Here is an 18,326-nt window from a genome sequence, read left to right as displayed (position 1 = left end):
CAATTCTAGCTCATTAGGGGATAGAACTTTAGCAGATCTAATTGGTCTGTCTCTCTCTGGTTACCGGATCCCCTTAAGTGTTAGGTTATTTTCATTTTCTATTCTCTGCTTAAGCTAGATTAGGCCTGTCTACACTTGAAGGCACAACAGTTGCTACTCCTGCATCAAGAGTCTGAGAGGAAGTCTCTATGTTCCTAGTTATCCCTAAATGCAAGTGTTAGTTTTCTTTTAGCTTCAGAAACAGAGAGGAAGTTCCCTACACTTTTTCTATAAGATCCAGCTCCGTCTCCCCCAAACAAGAACCGCACTAATGCTCTGAGTCAGGGTCTCCCCTTAATCAAGGGGTGCACAGGTCCCCTCAGGCCTAGTTCTTCCATGTTCTCACCCCAGGGCTCTCTACTGTTGCTCCTCTAGCCCCCTCCAGGCCTAGAATCCCAAGAGAGCCTATAGCCTCTAACACCCCTCAGATTCCTCTGGTTCACTCATCCCAGCCAGCTGAAGGCTGGGGGAAGGAAGAATATCAGAGATGCAGAATCCCTCCTTTTTTCTTTAAGTTTTGATAAGCAATAGCCTGTGTTTTTGCAACTGGCTCACACTATTTCAGCCCAATGTGATAAAGGTATGTGAATTAATGTATAAGAAAATATAAAATAATGGGATTTTAAAATTAGAAATAACATGGAGGTCATAATAAAATGAATCTTCTCATTTGTATGGTGCTCTATGGTTTTCATTCAATTTTATACACAGAGTCTCATTTGAGTTCCAGAGTAGCCCTGTCTGGTAAGTATGGGAGTTATCATCCCCATTTTACAGATGAGGGAACTATAGCTCGTAAAGATTAAATAATTTATCCAAGGACACATGGATAATAGTGGAGCTGGACTAGCAAATAAGTCTTCTTATTCCTGGCCCAGGACACTATACTACTGCTTGCTTGCTTGTTTGTTTCCAGTTGTCTTCAGAACATGTTACATTGCATGATGAGTTGTGGAATCCCTGAGTTATATATTGTAACCTGTATTATATATTTTTTCAACTACATCTACTATATTGGTATGAATAATATTAAATGTACATAAATACTAGGATGGTGACTATAAGGTGATAAGATTTTCTTTTGTAGTTTGAAATCTAAAAAAAGAGGAATTTGAAAATAGTTTGAAATAGATTAATATAACTAGAATATGTGTATTATTGCCTGAAGGTAACTTTTTTGAAGGGGGACATACATTTGGATATACGAGTACTTAAATTTTTCTCTTTGTGATGTGTTTTTTAAACATTCGAATTTATTTTATGATGCAATAGAAATGCACTTGACCATTTCCCTACCAGGCCTGATATGCCCGGTGGGTCTGGCATGTTTGTTTTGTCTTAGAGGTTAGTGGTACAGAAGTAAATGAGTCAATAGCTGTTATAAAGACCAGACCTCTGCCCTGAGCCCAGTTCTTTTTTCCTACTAACACTGTGTTTAAAAGTATTATCTCATACTCAGGAGTGATAATCAAGATCTTTAACAACTAATATGGCCTGGTCAGTGAGCAGTCACAGTATCTGCCAGCTATCAACACCTGGTGCAATTGTATTAGAGTGCACTGGTGACATATCAGCCCTGCTCACGGATGCCTGATACCTTACGCTTTGCTGGGTATTTTCATATCCATTCTCTTGTTTGATCTGGGGAAGGGGGTGAGTATGGTATCATTCCCCTTTTGTAAATTGAGCGATCCACAGCCCAAAGAAGTTAAACATAGGAAGTCTTAGAAGGAAAGACTTTTGGCTCTTGGTTCAGTGTTCTTCCTTGGGTGGAAGTTTCCCTCTTTTTAACGGAGAAAGAAGAGATAAGGTTAGCTATTTAAAAAAAAATTTTTTTAAGATTTTATTTATTTATTTTTGAGAGAGAGAGAGAGCATGCATGAGAGCATGTGTGAGAGCATTAGGAGTGGGGCAGAGGGAGAAGCAGACTCCCCGCTGAGCGGGGAGCCTGCTGTGGGACTCGGTACCCAAGCCGAAGGCAGACACCCAACTGACTGAGCCACCCAGGTGCCCAAGGTTAGCCATTTTTGATAGGATAAAAATCAGCTCCTTTTAGAGAAAACTCATAGTAGGTAGTGGGTAGAATCCCCCTGGAATCTTCCTATCCCAAACTAATGTTTCATTTCCAAGGTCCCTTGCAGGAAATGCCTGCCTTGGAAGAGTGAAACTACCTCAAGTTAGGAGTTTTTTCCCAGTGGAGGAACTGACTCAGCCTCTTTTCTCCATGTTCACAGGGACATTAAGTACAAAGCCTTACTTTAAAAGTACATTCTTTTAACTGCTTGTTTTTCCCCCTCTCCTCCTTCCACAGAATGGTCTCCCCTCAGGGGGCAACTCATATATTTTTAATGGTGATTTTGTAGATCGAGGAAAACATTCCATAGAAATCCTAATGATCCTGTTTGTGAGTTTTCTTGTCTACCCCAATGACCTGCACTTGAACAGAGGGAACCATGAAGATTTTATGATGAATCTGAGGTAACCTAGGCCTTTAGATTTCCTCTTTTGTTTCCCATACTGAAAAATACTGCCATGTTTAGTTCCTAGCAGAGAGTTAGAGGTGAGTGTAGAAAAGTAGGGAGGAGGGGAATCTCAAGGGAGACCTCAATTCTTACCTCTATTTACCACCTCAGTCTTCTACTGAATGAGTATATGTTGCTCTGACGTCTTCTTCCTATCTTTTCTTCCAGTTCTGTCCTTGCTTCTCCCTTTTATTATGTTCTTTCTCTTCCTCCCATGCCTCCCGTCACAGGCCAAATTGTTTCCTGGATGGATGTGTTAGGCCAGCTTTGGAGGTGTGGTAGGTTCTATGAGCAGGCTTAGATGAGATCATTCTGTTGCTACTCTTTTGGCTTGCTTCAGATGTTGTCTCAGAAACTAGTACTGTGTTTTTCACTGATGTGTATATTTTTTACGACATGGTGATTGCTTCTGGCATAATTGTTCATAAACATATTTGAGAACAGCTGTAACATAGCATTTCAACTATCTGACTCACTGGAGATTTGAGGAATAAAGATTGGTTAAATGGTTTACCAAATTTTGCTGAAAGACACAGTCGGTGATAAATGTTCCCCTTTCCCTTCTTTCTTCTACATTCACCCCTCCTTTACCAGTTTGCTCTAGGGCAGTAGAAGGCATGACATGTCTCATGTTTGTGGTTCTAGGTTTTTGGGTGCCTTGATCAAAGCTCAGCAACTGATTAGTTTTGTCTTTGGGGCAGTTTCATCCCCCGGCTTGAGTATAGACTTTCAATTCTAATTTTTCAGGTACGGAAACAGATGCTAAGACTATGATGAAAAAAATCCCAGACTGTTATCAGAGGTCCTTTATATGTAATGTAGCTCAACACTTTTATTTGGACATGCCTACTTACCCTTCCATTTGTTCAGTTAGCCAATCATATTTACCTAATGTCTGTGATGGTTAATGAAAGAGACATGGCCTCTGCCCTCACAGGGTTTACATCTAGCAGGGAAGACTTACGTTGAACAGGTTTTTCAAGCGTGATGAGTTTAAAAAGTGGGGACCGAACTTGTCTGGGGTGTGATAGAAGGTTCTCCCATAGAAGTATGGGATCAGCCTGAGACCATAAGCAATTCAGAGACAGCCATGGTGGTGGATGAGAAATGGTATTCCACAGTGAGGGGACAACTTAGGGAGAGCTTGAGACAAGACTTTTTAGATATGAAAGAACTTTAGGAGGGTAGGAGCACAGACTGAGGTCCAGGATGGTCCCTAATAGGGCTGGAGACATAAGACATGGTTGGATTGTGCAAAGGAATTTGGACTTTTTTCTAAGGACAACAGAAATAATCATATAAGAGTATCATAAAATTTGTGTTTTAAATGCAGCAGGAAGAAATATTTGAATGTGGGAGGCCAATTAGGAGGTAGTTGAAGAGATAGATGGTGGATTCTCATGTAGACCAAGGTAGTAGGGATAGAGATGCAAAGAAGTAGACAGATTCAAGAGGAGTTTAGGCAATGATGGTTTAAAGCATGGTAATGTGATATGGGGGACTTGAAAGAGGAGAGAATCAAGGATAACCTCCAGGTTCCCAGCTTGAATTTGGGAGTACATTGGCATTATTCACTGGTACTGGGAACATGATAAGAAGAAAAGGTTGGGATGAGAGAGAATGGTAAGTTCATTTTGGGGTAAGGTGATTTGAAGTGGTTTTGATTAGGTAGTTGAATGTATGTGTCCAGAGCTCAGAAATGCAGTGTGGCCTGCAGTACTGTCCTGCAATATTGGCACGTAGATAGTAACCAAAGCCCTAAACAAAGGAGGAGATTGCCAAGAGAGAAGGTGAGGGGAGAAGAGGGCCTAGGGCAGAATCTGAAGGAACGCCACCATTCAAGGCTAGGCAGAGAAAAACTTGCAAAGGAGATGTAGAATACCCAGAAAGGTACGAGGAAAACCAAGAGGGTTTATTGTCACAGCATCCAAGAGAAGAAAAGTCTTCTAGAAGGATGATGTAGTCAACCATATTTAGTGCTTCAGAGAGGGTAAGAAAGATGAGGACTGCAAGGTGTCCATTTGATTTAACAACATTTAACTCACCTTTGGTGAGTGCAAGACTGAATTCATCTCAGAAAACATAACATTGCACTGTAGAAGCCTGACATGACATGATTTGTATGGAAACCTGGAATTAATATGCTGTGTTCTGACTTCCCTAGTTGGGCCTTAAGAATATATTGTTATCCTAAGGCAAGGAGAAGTAATAAAAAAAATTTCCATCCTTAAAGCTCCCTTCATGATTGCTATTCAGGCATGAAAATTCCTGACTCTTTCTATTAAAATCTTGAATACCATTGCATGAACTATATCAGAGAGAGTATAAAGGGCCAGCTTGTTGTCTTCTAGGCTTTTCTTTGTCTCTGTTCAGTCTCTTCCCCCATCCCCCCTTCCCGCGCCCTCATTCATTTACTATAAGAGTTAGGATGTCTGAGAAATTCTATCTAAATGAAAAACATTCTCCCACACAGCTTCCCCCACTTCTCTGAGTACTTGCAGCATCCACACATCCCATACCTAGCACATATTTCTTAAGTTGCCTTGTGATTTTTTTCATGAAAATTTATCTTCTTTCTCCAACTATGCTATAAGCTCCTTCCAAGTAGGGATGGTATCATTGGCTGCTTTTGTTCTTTCCCATCATGCCTAGCAAAAACTTGGGTAACTAATAGTTTAAACTAAGCTCTAGTTTCTTGAGTTCTTGATACTTGTGATAATGAGATCAATGGGTCCCCTTTTTGCATGATTCACGTAAGTTGGAATTATCAACATTTAATTAGTTTAAATACCAGTGTTTTTTTTTTTCAGGTATGGCTTCACAAAAGAAATTTTGCATAAATATAAGGTAAGACTTGTACTTTTTTTTTTTTTAATGCATTCTCTTTGCTGTTTATACATAGAACTACAAAAAAAAAAAAAAAGAGCCTTCGGGCAGAGTGATGGGTAAAAAACAAAAGCACAGCAGGAAGCCCTGGCCAGGGTAGAAGTCCAGTTTTCTTCCTGGACCAAACCAGTAAGTTTCAGCACAGATACAAACATACTCTATTGTTGTAAAGGTACCCAGGATTTGTTTTATGGTAAAACATGCAGACATAGAAATGACTATCCTAAAGGAAGAGATTTTTTACTCGCTGGGCTCTGGATTGGTTTGTTTGCATATTAAAGGAACTTCATCTGCACATGAAAGGCAAATCAACTACGATTTCTAGGAATTGGCTAGCTCTGGGAGGAGCAAGCTTTCCTCCAGGGTCAGCAAGGCACCAAGATGTCAAAGTATCAAAAACATAGAAGAAACAAACAAACATAGAATAAAACGACATGATTAATGCATGCTGGTGGGTTAGTGACTCCATGCTGACTTCCTTTGTGTGGCATGAAAGTTCTTGCTTTTTGTGATAAACTTGAACTTTTCAAAAAAACCCCAAAGTTCCTCAATCTTACTTACAGATGCATGGAAAGAAAATCTTACAAATCTTAGAAGACGTCTATACCTGGCTCCCAATTGGTACAATCATTGACAATGAAATCCTGGTCATACACGGTGGGATATCAGAGTCCACAGACTTGAATTTGCTCCACCATATAGAACGAAACAAAGTAAGAAGCAATGTTTACTTAAATCTTGTGTGAGTTTTATAAGGGGATATATACCTTCTAAGTTATTATTTTGTATTCATTTGCATTTTAGTAGTTGTAACTCTGCAAAAATTAGTACAAATTTTAGGAAAATCTGTGATTGCAAGATAAAGAACTGAATGGGTAACTTTTAAATATGGCAAATATATTTTTTAATTCATGATGAAAGTGGAAAATGAGGAAATGTTGGCATTTCATGTAGTTTCTAAAAGTGAAAATCCTGATTTTTAAAAATTAAAATGTCTAATTAATGTTGTAGTAAAATATACATAACATAAAATCGACCACTTTAAATAACCATCTTTTAGTGTACAGTTCGGTGGCGTTAAGTACATTCACACTGTTGTGCAGCCGTCCCCACATCCATCTCCAGAACTCGTCATCTTCCCAAACTGAAACTCTACCCATTAAGCAACAACTCTCCATTCTCCAATCTCCCTCGTCCCTGGTGACCAGCATTCTATTTTCTGTCTCTGAATCTGACTACTTTGGGTGCCTCATATAGATGGAATCATACAGCAATTTACTTCTGGAATTGATACGACTTCTCTAATACTCTAAATGGCTCAGGGTATTTTTGGGGGAAATATTTTAAACTGAGTAATCATATTAAGTACAACAGAAGCAGAGTAAGAACCTGTATAGAACCTCTAAGGGAAGAGGCTGTGTGTGGCCTGTAAAGCTCCCATACATAGTGAAGGGCGCCTTTGGCTGGGCCTTGCGGAGTGACTGGAATTATCTTCGTCCTGTACCAGAGCCCAGCCAAAGCCCCAGACTAGGGGCATAGGAGGTGCAATGTGAACGTGAGGACCAATAACAGCTCTGGAACCAGATGATCGTATATGGTCCTAGTGAGAAAGCTGAACCCTTACCCCTCAAGACTGATATGATAGTCAACTTCCAGCCAATCTAGGCAAGTCAAGTCTAGAGCTGGAATTTAATTTGATATAGACAGAAATGTGACCCCTATTCACCTTGAGTTTCTGGAGCCCTTATACCTTTGTATACATATAAAAGATAGTATTATTGCTAACTTCTCATCCTTTTAATATCCGCTTAAATGTACCCCTCCTCTGGAAAGCCTTCCATGTCCTCCAGACTAGGTCAGGTGCCCTTCTGTAGGCTCTCAAGCCCCTTGTACATATCCTTCATTACAGTTACCAGCACTGAGTAAAGAACTGGGGTGCTATTTACTATCCTCCCCTGCTTCTCTCATTCACTGATATAACTCCAGCACCTAAGATGTAGTAAATACTTAATCAGTGTTTGTTGGATATGTCCTAGGAGATTTAAGACCAAAGCAGGGCAGACCTAAGACAAAACTGGACAGAAACTTCTTTACAACCCCTTTTCTGATTCTGTGGTGATTTTACATACCTCCTCTCCAACCTCACTGAACCATGACCATATTTCCTGGCTTGCACCTGTTGTCCTGGCATGATTGTTAATAGTACCTCCCTTTACTCTCGGAAGTACTCCAATTGCAATAAATTTTAAGGTCACCCTACATTTAAGGCCTCTTTCTCGTGGTATCAGCAAATAGTCAAGCCAGTAAAACATTTTGATCAACACAAGATAGTCAGTGTTAACATAACGAGTGGATGTGAGTCTAGCCAAGAGCAAGGGAACATGATGTTTTAGTCAGTCAAATATTGGCAAGCACATGGCAGGAATGCAGCGCTCTGCCACCGCCTGCCCTGTGACAACAGCATTAATCAGCCATGGCAGCCACTACCAATTGATCAGATTGAAAACTTTTCCTTTTCTGAAGTGAGCCTGAGCAGCCAGCCCTCTCTAGAGCTCTTTGAGCTATTAAGAGCATGTCTTGGGGCGCCTGCGTGGCTCAGTCAGTTAAGCATCTGACTCTTGATCTCAGCTCAGGTCTTGATCCTCAGGGTCCTGAGTTCAAGCCCCAAGTTGGGTTCCATGCTGGGCGTGGAACCTACTTAAAAAAAAAAAAAAAAAAAAAAGCATGTCTCTGGAATGCCTATTACTATCTCTGTGGAACCCAAAATGTGAGAGCCACCTTGACCGAATAAACTCCGTGAAGCTCTGACATCAAACAGACATAGTCAGCTCTACTTCCTACTTCTGCCACTTCCTGGCTGGGTGACTGGGCAAGGTACTAAAGTTTTCTAAGCCTCAGTTTCTGTGCTTGTGCATGGAAGCTAAAAATACCTATTATATTGAATTGTTAGGAGGATTAAATAAATTACCTAGATGAAGAAAACAGCATAGAGTAAGCTCTGAACGCAAAGCGCTCTCCCTCAAACTCTCTCCTCTCTTTCCTGATACTTGGAACTGAAGTTTGAATTTTAGTCACCAAAACACACCCTGAGAAGTTTTTGGGCCAGGAGTTTTCCCAGGAAACCAAATTTCACCTCTTCTGGGGGTCATCATTCCACCAACTCACAAGCCTGGTTTTAAAGATAGAAATTTGACTTGTGTACTTTCTGTATCTTCTACCCCTCCTAGAGTGAGGTTGAATTGGCAGCACATATTTGTATTAAATATAATTGAACTGTAGCAAAAGTAGTAGGTTTAAGCCTTTGGAACTCTACCAAATGAAATATAAAAGTAGATTTTCAAGTCCAATTTTACAACTTTCCCGCTTCCTCCACTTTCCCATCCCTTAGGACCCTCTAAGTGTTGGGATGACCACGCTTCCTGGTTTATGCCTGCTGTTGTAGTATGATTGTTAATGGCAGCGGGGAGTAGGGTGGGGGAACCTGACGACAACCTCCTTCTAGGTTCATTAAAGGCATTGTGTACGGTGGGTAGGTTGGGGGGTGTCAATGCAGAGGAAGAGTCTATAAGACTAAGACTCTGGTTTAGAATTCTTTAAACTCCCTGGCAGGGGGTGTGGGAAAGAATGGCTAGCAGGGCTCCCAGGAGAAAATGACGGTGTGGTACTTTAGAGGGGGAGGTGGGCAAAGTATCCTGATCCTAAGTGGCCTGGAAAAACACGTGTTCTTCATCAGGTTGAGGCACAGCAATAGAGACAGAGTGGCAACTGGCACTGAAGTTTCTGCATGCGGCACATGAAACATAGGGTTTGGCTTAAGTGTGAATTTGTTTTGTAGATGAAATCTGTGCTGATGCCACCAATTCCCTTAGATGGTGAAGACCATGATACTGACTTGAAAACTAAAGTAGGTGCAACTATTATACCTCGGGAAGTCAAAACAAATGGATCCCTTTCTGAACAGTTAACAAAGCATGAATGGGAACAGGTAGGTATCAAAGTGTTCACCAAACTGGCAATGAAGATGCCGCATAAATGATGTTGTCCCTTAGGTACATAACAAGTGACTTACCTTTATAAGCAGATCATACTCTTGTTTCTGAATTCATCACTATACTTTTAATAGCTTCACTGAGATAGGCTCCTTCATTTAAAGTATATAATTCAATGGTTTGGGTATATTCACAGTGTTGTGCAACTGTCATGACAATCTAATTTTAGAAAATTTTCATCACCTGAAAAAGAAACTCCGTACCTATTACTAGTCACTTCCCATTCCCTCCCCAACCACCCCCTCCCCCAGCCTTAGGCAACCACTAATCTACTTTTGGTCTTTATAGATTTGCCTGTTCTGGACATGTTATAGAAATGGGCCCATCCAATATGTGACCTTTTGTGTCTGGCTTCTTATACTCAGCCCAATGGTTTGGGGTTCATCTGTGTTGTAGGATGTATCAGTACTTTGTTTCTTTTTATTGCTAAATAATATTCTATTGTGTGGATACACTACATTTTGTTTATTCATTCATCAGTGGGTAGACATTTGAGTTGTTTCTGCTTCTTGGCCATTATGAATAATGCTGCTATAAACATTCACATACAAGTTTTTCTGTGGACGTATGTTTTCATTTCTCTTTGGTATATACCTAGGAGTGGAATTGCTCAGTCATAAGATAATTCTAAGTTGAACATTTTGAGAAACTACCGAACTGTTGTCCCAAATGGCTGTACCATTTTACATTTCCATTACCAATGTGTGAAGGTTCCAATTGCTTCACACCCTCACTAAGAAATTGTCTCTCCTTTTGATTATGGCTATCCTAGTGGGTGTGAGGTGGAATCTCATTATGGCTTTGATTTGTTGTGGTTTTGGCATTTCTCTAATGATTAATGATGTGGAGCATCTTTTCATGTGCTAATTGGCCATCTGTATGTCTTTGGAGAAATATCTATTCAGATCCTTTGCTCATTTTAAAAATTGAGTTATTTATCTTTTTATTATTGCGTTGTAAGTGTTCTTCATATATTCTGGATATGAATTCCTTATCAGGTATATTATTTGCAGGTAGTCTTTCCTATGCTGTAGGCTATCTTTTCCCTTTTTTTATGGTATTATTTGCAGCACGAAAGTTTTTAATTTTGATGAAATCTAATATTCTCTTTTTTTTTCTTTTTTGCTTGTGCTTTTGGTGTTTTATCTAAGAAGCCATTGCCTAACGCAAAGTCATGAGGATTTATTGTTATATTTTCTTTTTTTTTTTTTTTAAAGATTTTATTTATTTATTTGACAGAGAGACAGCCAGCGAGAGAGGGAACACAAGCAGGGGGAGTGGGAGAGGAAGAAGCAGGCTCCCAGCAGAGGAGCCTGATGCAGGGCTTGATCCCAGAATGCTGAGATCACGCCCTGAGCCAAAGGCAGATGCCTAACGACTGAGCCACCGAGGCACCCCTGTTATATTTTCTTCTAAGAATTTTCTAGATTAAGCTTTTCCATTTAAGTAATCCATTTCGAGTTAATTTTTGTGTATGGTGGGAGGTAAGGGTTTAGCTTTATTCTTTTACATGTGGATATCCAGTTATCCCAATACCACTTGTTAAAAGGACTATTCTCGTTGAATTTTCTTGGCACTTTTATTAAAAATCAACTGACCATAAATATGAACGTTTATTTCTAGACTCTTTTTTTTTTAAGGATTTTATTTATTTATTTGACAGAGAGAGACAGCCAGCGAGAGAGGGAACACAAGCAGGGGGAGTGGGAGAGGAAGAAGCAGGCTCTTAGCAGAAGAGCCTGATGTGGGGCTCGATCCCAGAACACCGGGATCACGCCCTGAGCTGAAGGCAGACGCTTAACGACTGAGCCACCCAGGCGCCCCATTATTTCTAGACTCTTAATTCTACTCCCTGATCTATATGTCTGTCCTTACATCAGCACTACACAGTTTTGATTACTGTAGCTTTGTAGAAAGTTTTGAAACTGGGAAATGTAGGTTCTTCATTTTGTTGTTCTTTGTTCAAGATTGTTTTGACTGTTCTGGGTCCCTTGAATTTCCATATGAATTTTAGGGTCAGCTTGTCAATTTCTACCAAGAAATAGCTGGGATTTTGGTAGGGATTGCTTTGAATCTGTGTTCTTATTGTAATCTTAACAATGTTATATCTCCAATTCCACAAACATGGAATGTCTTTCCATGTATTTAGATCTTTAATTTCAACAGTGTTTTGTAAGAATGTACACTGAGGCACTTGTTTTGCTCAAGTTTGGAATAAATATTCCAAAGTACTTTCAATGCTATTGTAAAATAGAATTGTTTTTTAAATTACCTTTAGAAATACAGTTGACTTATGTATACTGATCTCATGTTGTGAACCTTGATAAGTCCATTTATTCATTCTAATGATTTTGGGTGGATTCCTTGGGACTTTCTATATACAAGAGCATGTTATCTGTGAATAGAGATAATTCTGCTTCTTCCTTTCCAAACTGGCTGCCTTTATTTCTTTTTCTTCCTTAATTACCCTGTCTAGAACCTCCAGTATGGTGTTGAATGGAAGTGGTGAGAGTAGACATCCTTGTCTTATTTCTGGTATTAGCGGAAAGCATTCAATCTTTCACCATTAAGTATATTAGCTGTTTGTTTGTATATTAGCTACCCTTCATCATGAGGAGGTTCCCTTCTGTGCCTACTTTGTTCAATGTTTTTTATCATGAAAGAGTTTCGGATTTTGTGAAATGCTTTTTTTGTATCTACTAAGACGATCGTGTGGTGTTTGCCCTTTATTCTATCAATATGGTGTATTACATTGATTGATTTAAACCAACCTTACATTCCTGGGATAAATCCCATTTAGTCATGGTGTGTAATCCATTTTATATGTTGCTGGCTTCACTTTGCTGATTTTTTTTTAAAGGATTTTACATCTATATTCATAAGGGGTATTGTTCTATAGTCTTGATGTCTTCGGTATTAGTGTAAGACTGGCCTCATAGAATGAGCTGGGAAGCATTAGCTACTCTTCTGGTTTTTGGAGGAGTTTGTGCAGGATTGATAATAATTTTTCTTCAAACGTTTGGTAGAATTCATCAGTGAAACAATCTGAGCCTGGGCTTTTCTTTGTAGGAATTTTAAAAATTATGAATTTAATCTTCTTTCTTGTCTAAGAGTTCTATTCAGATTTTGTATTTCTTCTTGAGTAGTTTGTATCTTGGTAGTCCTGATAGTTTCTCTTCCTTGGAATTTGTCCATTTCATCTAATATATCTAATTTGTTGGCCTAAAGTTGTTTGTAATATGTATATATTCAAATATATATAAAGTCGGTAGTGCTATCACCTCCTTCATTCCTAATTTTAGTAAGTTGAGTCTCTTTTTTTCTGGTCAGTCTCACTAAGGTTTGTTAATTTTATTGATCTCGTCAAAGAACCAATTTTTGGTTTTATTGACTTCCTTTATTATTTTCTATTCTCTCCTTCATTTATTTCTGTTCTAATCTTTATTATTTCCTTCTTTCTGCTTGCCTTAGATTTAGTTTGCTCTTCTTTTTCTAGTGTCCTAAGGTGAAAAGTGACGCCACTGATTTGAGACCCCTTGCCTTTTGTAACTACTACTTAGCTCCATCCCATAACTTTTGCTGTGTTGTGCGTTCATTTTCGTTCATCTCAAAGTATTTTCTAATTTCCCTTGTGATTTCTTCTTTAACCCATATATTATTTAGCAGCATGTTATTTAATTTCTGCGTATTTGTGAATTTCTCATATTTCTTTCTCTTATCGCTTTCTACTTGAATTCAATTTTGGCTGGAGTGAAGAGGAAAATTACCCAGAGCAGGCCCAGGCCGGCAGGCCCCAGTAGAAAGAAAGTTACTATTAAGAGCAAGAGATAACCAGAAGCCCCACTGGGATCACGAGATAACCAGCGGGGTCTGCCACAAGCTCCCTGCACCGCCGCTGTTCCCGCTTAAAGCAACACTCCCCCAGTTTAAACCCATGTACCAGCGGTCGGCACAGCCCTTGTAACCTGATCCACTGCAGTCCCTTATAAAAGCCCGATAACCCCGCTGATGGGGGCCCAGAATTTTAAGCGTCTGCCAGCGTAAAATAAACCTGAGTTCTACTTCTCCAAGTGTCACTTGGTCTCTCACCGGTCTGATTTTTATTTTCCCCAACAGGAGAACATACTTTATATGATTTAAATCCTTTGAAAACATAGTGAGGTTTTTTTTATGGTTAGTATATGGTCTATCTTGGAGAACGTTCCATGTGCTCTTGAGAAGAAAATGTATTCCATTCCTGTTGAGGGGAGTGCTATATATATATATCCAGATATATATATCTGTCTTTGAATATATTTATCTGTCTTTGAATATATTTATAATAGTTGCTTTGAAATCTTTTTCTGCTAAGTCAACATCTAATCCCCTCAAAGGCAATTTCTATTGCCTGCTTGTTTTTCCCTGTGTATTTTTTTATTTGCATGTCTTGTAACTTTTTTGTTGAAAACTGGGCATTTTGAGTAATAGATTGTAGTAACTCTAGATAGTTATTCCCATGCTCCTCTGGGGCTTATTGTTATTTGCATTTTCACTCATTTATTTGTTTAGTGCTTGTCTTGACTAGTTCAGTCAAGTCTGTGCCCGACCTCTCAGTGTATACTCTCTGATGTCACTCTTCCCAGGGTGCTGTGTTGAGCATGGCCCTGACTACCGGGGGTCATTGTAATTTTAGGTCGGCTCTCTCTTTGCCTGTCTCTTTGCCTGACTTCCCCTTTAAGCTTTGGCCCATCTGCCTCTATTTGTATCAAACCCAGCTGTTAGCCTTCACTAATTGCTAGCTGATTGTGCTATTGTTCTTAACAATGCCCTGGGGCTCACAAATAGCTCTACAATCTGATCCCATTAAAGTCGGCCTCCTTTTCGGGGCAGGGTATGACAATCTTTGAGGCTGATTCTGGCCCTACAGGGCTCTTCTCATTTGCCCCTTTCCCTGATTCGGTCTGTGAAACTTGTCTGGTCTGCTCTTGCTACTAGTATCGTGGAAGCATCAGCCTTCTTCTAATTGCTTACCTCTAAGGAGCCTCTATTTCTTGACTCTGTACTCTTATACCTTGACTGCTGAAAATGTTGACTAAAATGTGATTTCTGTTGTAAAATATCCTCTAATCAATGAGGAGAAAGAGAGAGAGAGGTGGGGGGATAGAGAGGGAGGGAGAAGAGGTAGTAAGAGAGAAATAGAATTCATCAATGGCTTGTGCGTCCACAGTATTCAAAAATCCCTAAGTACAAGAGACAACCTAGAGCAAGTAGGAAAGGATGCCTCCGTAAATTCTGACATCCAAATTCCAAAGACCAAAGGTTAGAACAAGCACTTCTAGGATGGTGAATGATAAGGATGATGCCATGGAGATTGGAGTTGCACAAAAAGAAAATTCTGGCCTCTGGAAACCTCCATAAGTTAGAATTCTAGAGAGATGGAGCCTTAAGAAATGGGAGGGAGGACACTGGGGGTTATTATTCCGTAATAGGACTTCCTACCACCCCAACAATATAGACATATAGGCATCTTGCAGGCTCCATGTACATAACTGGAGCTGAGACAGAGTAAAATGGACCAGAATCTCATTCCCAATATTTTAATAATTTCAGTTGTACCCTTAGTTTTCTTCTCTCAGTTGCTGGTACAAAGTGGGTATGCATACTTTAGTTAGCTAGAGTTGAAATTGCCAAATAAAACCAGATTTCATACTTTATTTCACAATAACTATGAGCTATGTTATACTGAAGGTCATAGGCTCTTTATTTGTCCCCTACTCACAGGAGAGCATAATTCTTGGCAGAGTGCTATAATTTCAGTTTTATCTTATGTTCACTGAGATGTGGGGGATATATATACTCATAGCTAAGTCACTGTATAGAGACAAGCGTGATATCCTTCCTTTAGGACAGACTAGCAACAAGAAGACCAGAGAGGTTTAAAAAACTTTTTAATTATTTATTTCCTGAGTGACTCCCTTCTTTTAGTTCGTTCATTTAACAAGTATTTATTGAGCACCTGCTATGCGTCAGTCACTGTTCTAGACTTTTGAGAATGTCAGTGACCAAAGATTTATTACCTCATGAAGCTTACATTCTAGGGGGAGGAGTTAAATAATAATATAACAAAAAGCAAGTAAATTATATAATATGTTAAGTGAGAAGTTCTATGGGAAAAAAAAAATAAAACTAGAACAAGGTTAAGAGTATCAGGAGAACTGGAGGTAGAGGACAGAGCTGTAATTTTAAATAGGGTAGTCGGCCTAGAGCAGGATGCGATTCCACGTCCGCCTTTAAGGCCCATGCTCCTTTTCCGAAGGGAAGGCTGACTTCAGAGTGATAGGGGGTCTCAAGAAGGAAATGAACTGCTCTAGTTTCTCCTCATCCAGTGAGGCAATGGGTAAACGAGTAGGCATCTAAAGCAATTTAGGTATTGCTGGAAGGTTCGGGTCAAGCACAGCTTTTAAAACGACATGTTCAAAAACTGGAAAGAGGACACATCACCAAGGGAAAATACAAAAGAATAGAGAATCTATAGTATTGTGTTTTAGAAGAGAAGCATTTAGATACACCTTTCTGAGCTATTAACTCTCCACCAAAGCATACGTTCGGGAACTGGATTATTTAGAGCTGCAGGCGAGCACAGGGCACTTCTTGCTAGATTTATTTTGGATTTAAGAGGTTTAAAGGCTGAGACACGAATAGATTTTTGTTGACCAGGTCGTATAAAAACTGAATTCAGTAAAACTTTTCCAATTTTTGGTTTGAAAAATTTCAGGAAGGAATGTTGTAAATAACTATTCTTTCATGCACTTACCACTCACAAGGCCCTTGCATTTCGGAGGAGAGAACGTTGTTGGAAGGAAAGAGACTGTCTCTGCTGAGGAATTTGTTTTCACCAACAAGGGGTCTCAGGATCAAATCTGTATTATAGCCACAGTCTGGGTAAACAGAGTCAAATAAATGAGTTCTAGACAGAAAAAAGAAATGCAGACTTGTGGAATGGATAATTCTGAAGATATACATTTCTATAAAACTCGTACCCTTTTTGACTTTGAGTCAAAGCAAAAAGAATGTTAGATATATCTTTCTCATTTCATCGACGAGCCACCTAAAGCTCAAATAGGTTAAATGATTTGCCCAAGGTGACAAAGGTGACACTTGAGGAACTAACTTCTTGGTCAGTGCTTATTCTAGTTTAACAGAGTCCATCATATACATTGAATTTATGTACATTTCAACTATGTGTATATGACAAAAAGAAAAGTATATAAAATTTTATTTTCATAAAATTCAAAAATTTTTTTTTAAAAATCCCATTATACATTATCACATATATAAAATATTCACAATCCATATTATTATATAGGATTGTATATGCAAAATCATGTATAGTCTGCATTCAGGGTAATTTAAGAGGTTTTCCGGGGGTAATTTTGGCTCTAAATGTCTTGCATTTCATGTGAGAATTTAAAATTTAATCTCCTCTTTATAAAACACAATTCCTTGTGTTCCATGTTTCTGCCTTCATTATACTAAAGGTCAAATCAGGACCTCCAAACATGAATTCATGGTGTAAGAGCCAGATACGACAATGCAAGTGTTTGTTTTGTCATAAACAGCAGCAAGGTAAATGGGCTCCACTGTATTTATTTGTAGGGTAGGATTGTGCTAATGTTGGAAGTCAGTAGGGGAGAAAGGAGAATCCTGGGCTGAACCTTCTTTGGGTGGTTATAACTCTCACTGTAATCAATCATCAAAAACTCTCCAAGTGTCTGGTTCGTGCCTGATGGAGGGTTGCTGCAGGTTCTGACCAGGTGCTTATCATTCCAGAGTTCTCCTACTAGTTCTGTTCTTCTCTCCACCTCACTGTCTTCTTCCTCACTTACTTCTAGCTCCCCTTCAATACCAAACCTATAAATGGGTGTACAGTCCAGTTTACTGGGACAACCATTTCTGATTCTCGTTAAGATCTGACTTGGACCCACTTGAGTAACTGCAGACCTTAAAATGCATGGTCCTTCAAGCCTGCAGAACAGAAACGTGGAAAAGACAGATTCTTAGAACTGTAGTCTGTTAGAACTTTGAGATACTTTACGGATCACCTGGCCCAAACCCCTGATTTTAAAGATCTGGAAACTGAGACCCAGAGAGTTTTCTCGAGGATGCCCAGCTTTAGTGACAAAGCTTGTTTTTCTCACTACTGCTTAAATTCCTATAGGAGTTTAGATAAAGAAATACTATATGTGGATCAGAGCGATGAAGAATATTCTTAGAAACTTGGGTCTTCAGTCTTGGGCATCACGTAGCCTGCATTTTCCTCTTTCAGCCCCAAAAGGAAAATTTATGCTAATAAAATAAAATACTTGTGGATTTAGGAGGGCACATTGTGGAAACCAGTCAGTGGAACTGAGAATGTTCTTATCAATGGGACAGAAAGGGAAGGAGATGACTTAGGAAGTATTCTTGGATGAACACTTGTCTATATTTGTGGTGGGAAAAAGTCTTCCTCATGCTATCTGCTCAACAGGACAAAAACCAGAGCCATCATCGAGCCTTACCGAAACCGGGGATGTACTGTATGGTGACTAACATAATATAATAAAAAATCATTAAAAAAAATAATAAAAAAACCAGAGCCATAGCCACAGCTGGGAGACCTACCTTATCTCTTTGAACATATTAAGAACCTCTAATGTGTGTTCATTGTGAGGAGCTGCTTTCTCCTTGGAACATGACAATGAAGTTCTTTTAAGAGAAAAGAGCTTGAGGAGCGCCTGGGTTAAGTGTCTGCCTTTGGTCATGTTCCTGGGGTCCTGGAATCGAGCCCCACATTGGGCTCCCTATTTAGCGG

General features: G+C 39.4%; 1 protein-coding gene across 2 annotated transcripts in view; it reads left to right on the top strand.

Annotated features, from left to right (window-relative positions):
- PPEF1 (protein phosphatase with EF-hand domain 1) overlaps positions 1 to 18,326 on the top strand; it is a 113,796-nt gene that overhangs the window by 72,862 nt on the left and 22,608 nt on the right. For both annotated transcript variants that reach the window (XM_040633764.1, XM_040633767.1), the window contains 4 exons: positions 2,351 to 2,517; positions 5,372 to 5,408; positions 6,011 to 6,160; positions 9,283 to 9,432. In XM_040633764.1, the coding sequence (XP_040489698.1) occupies positions 2,351 to 2,517; positions 5,372 to 5,408; positions 6,011 to 6,160; positions 9,283 to 9,432 (504 nt within the window). The remainder of the gene's footprint in view (positions 1 to 2,350; positions 2,518 to 5,371; positions 5,409 to 6,010; positions 6,161 to 9,282; positions 9,433 to 18,326) is intronic.

Source organism: Ursus maritimus, assembly GCF_017311325.1.
Source record: "Ursus maritimus isolate PB19 chromosome X unlocalized genomic scaffold, ASM1731132v1 scaffold_X1, whole genome shotgun sequence".
NCBI classification, from domain to species: Eukaryota; Metazoa; Chordata; class Mammalia; order Carnivora; family Ursidae; genus Ursus; species Ursus maritimus.
The sequence above is the reverse complement of the archived record's forward strand: the minus strand, read 5'-3'. Positions and strand labels throughout refer to the sequence as shown.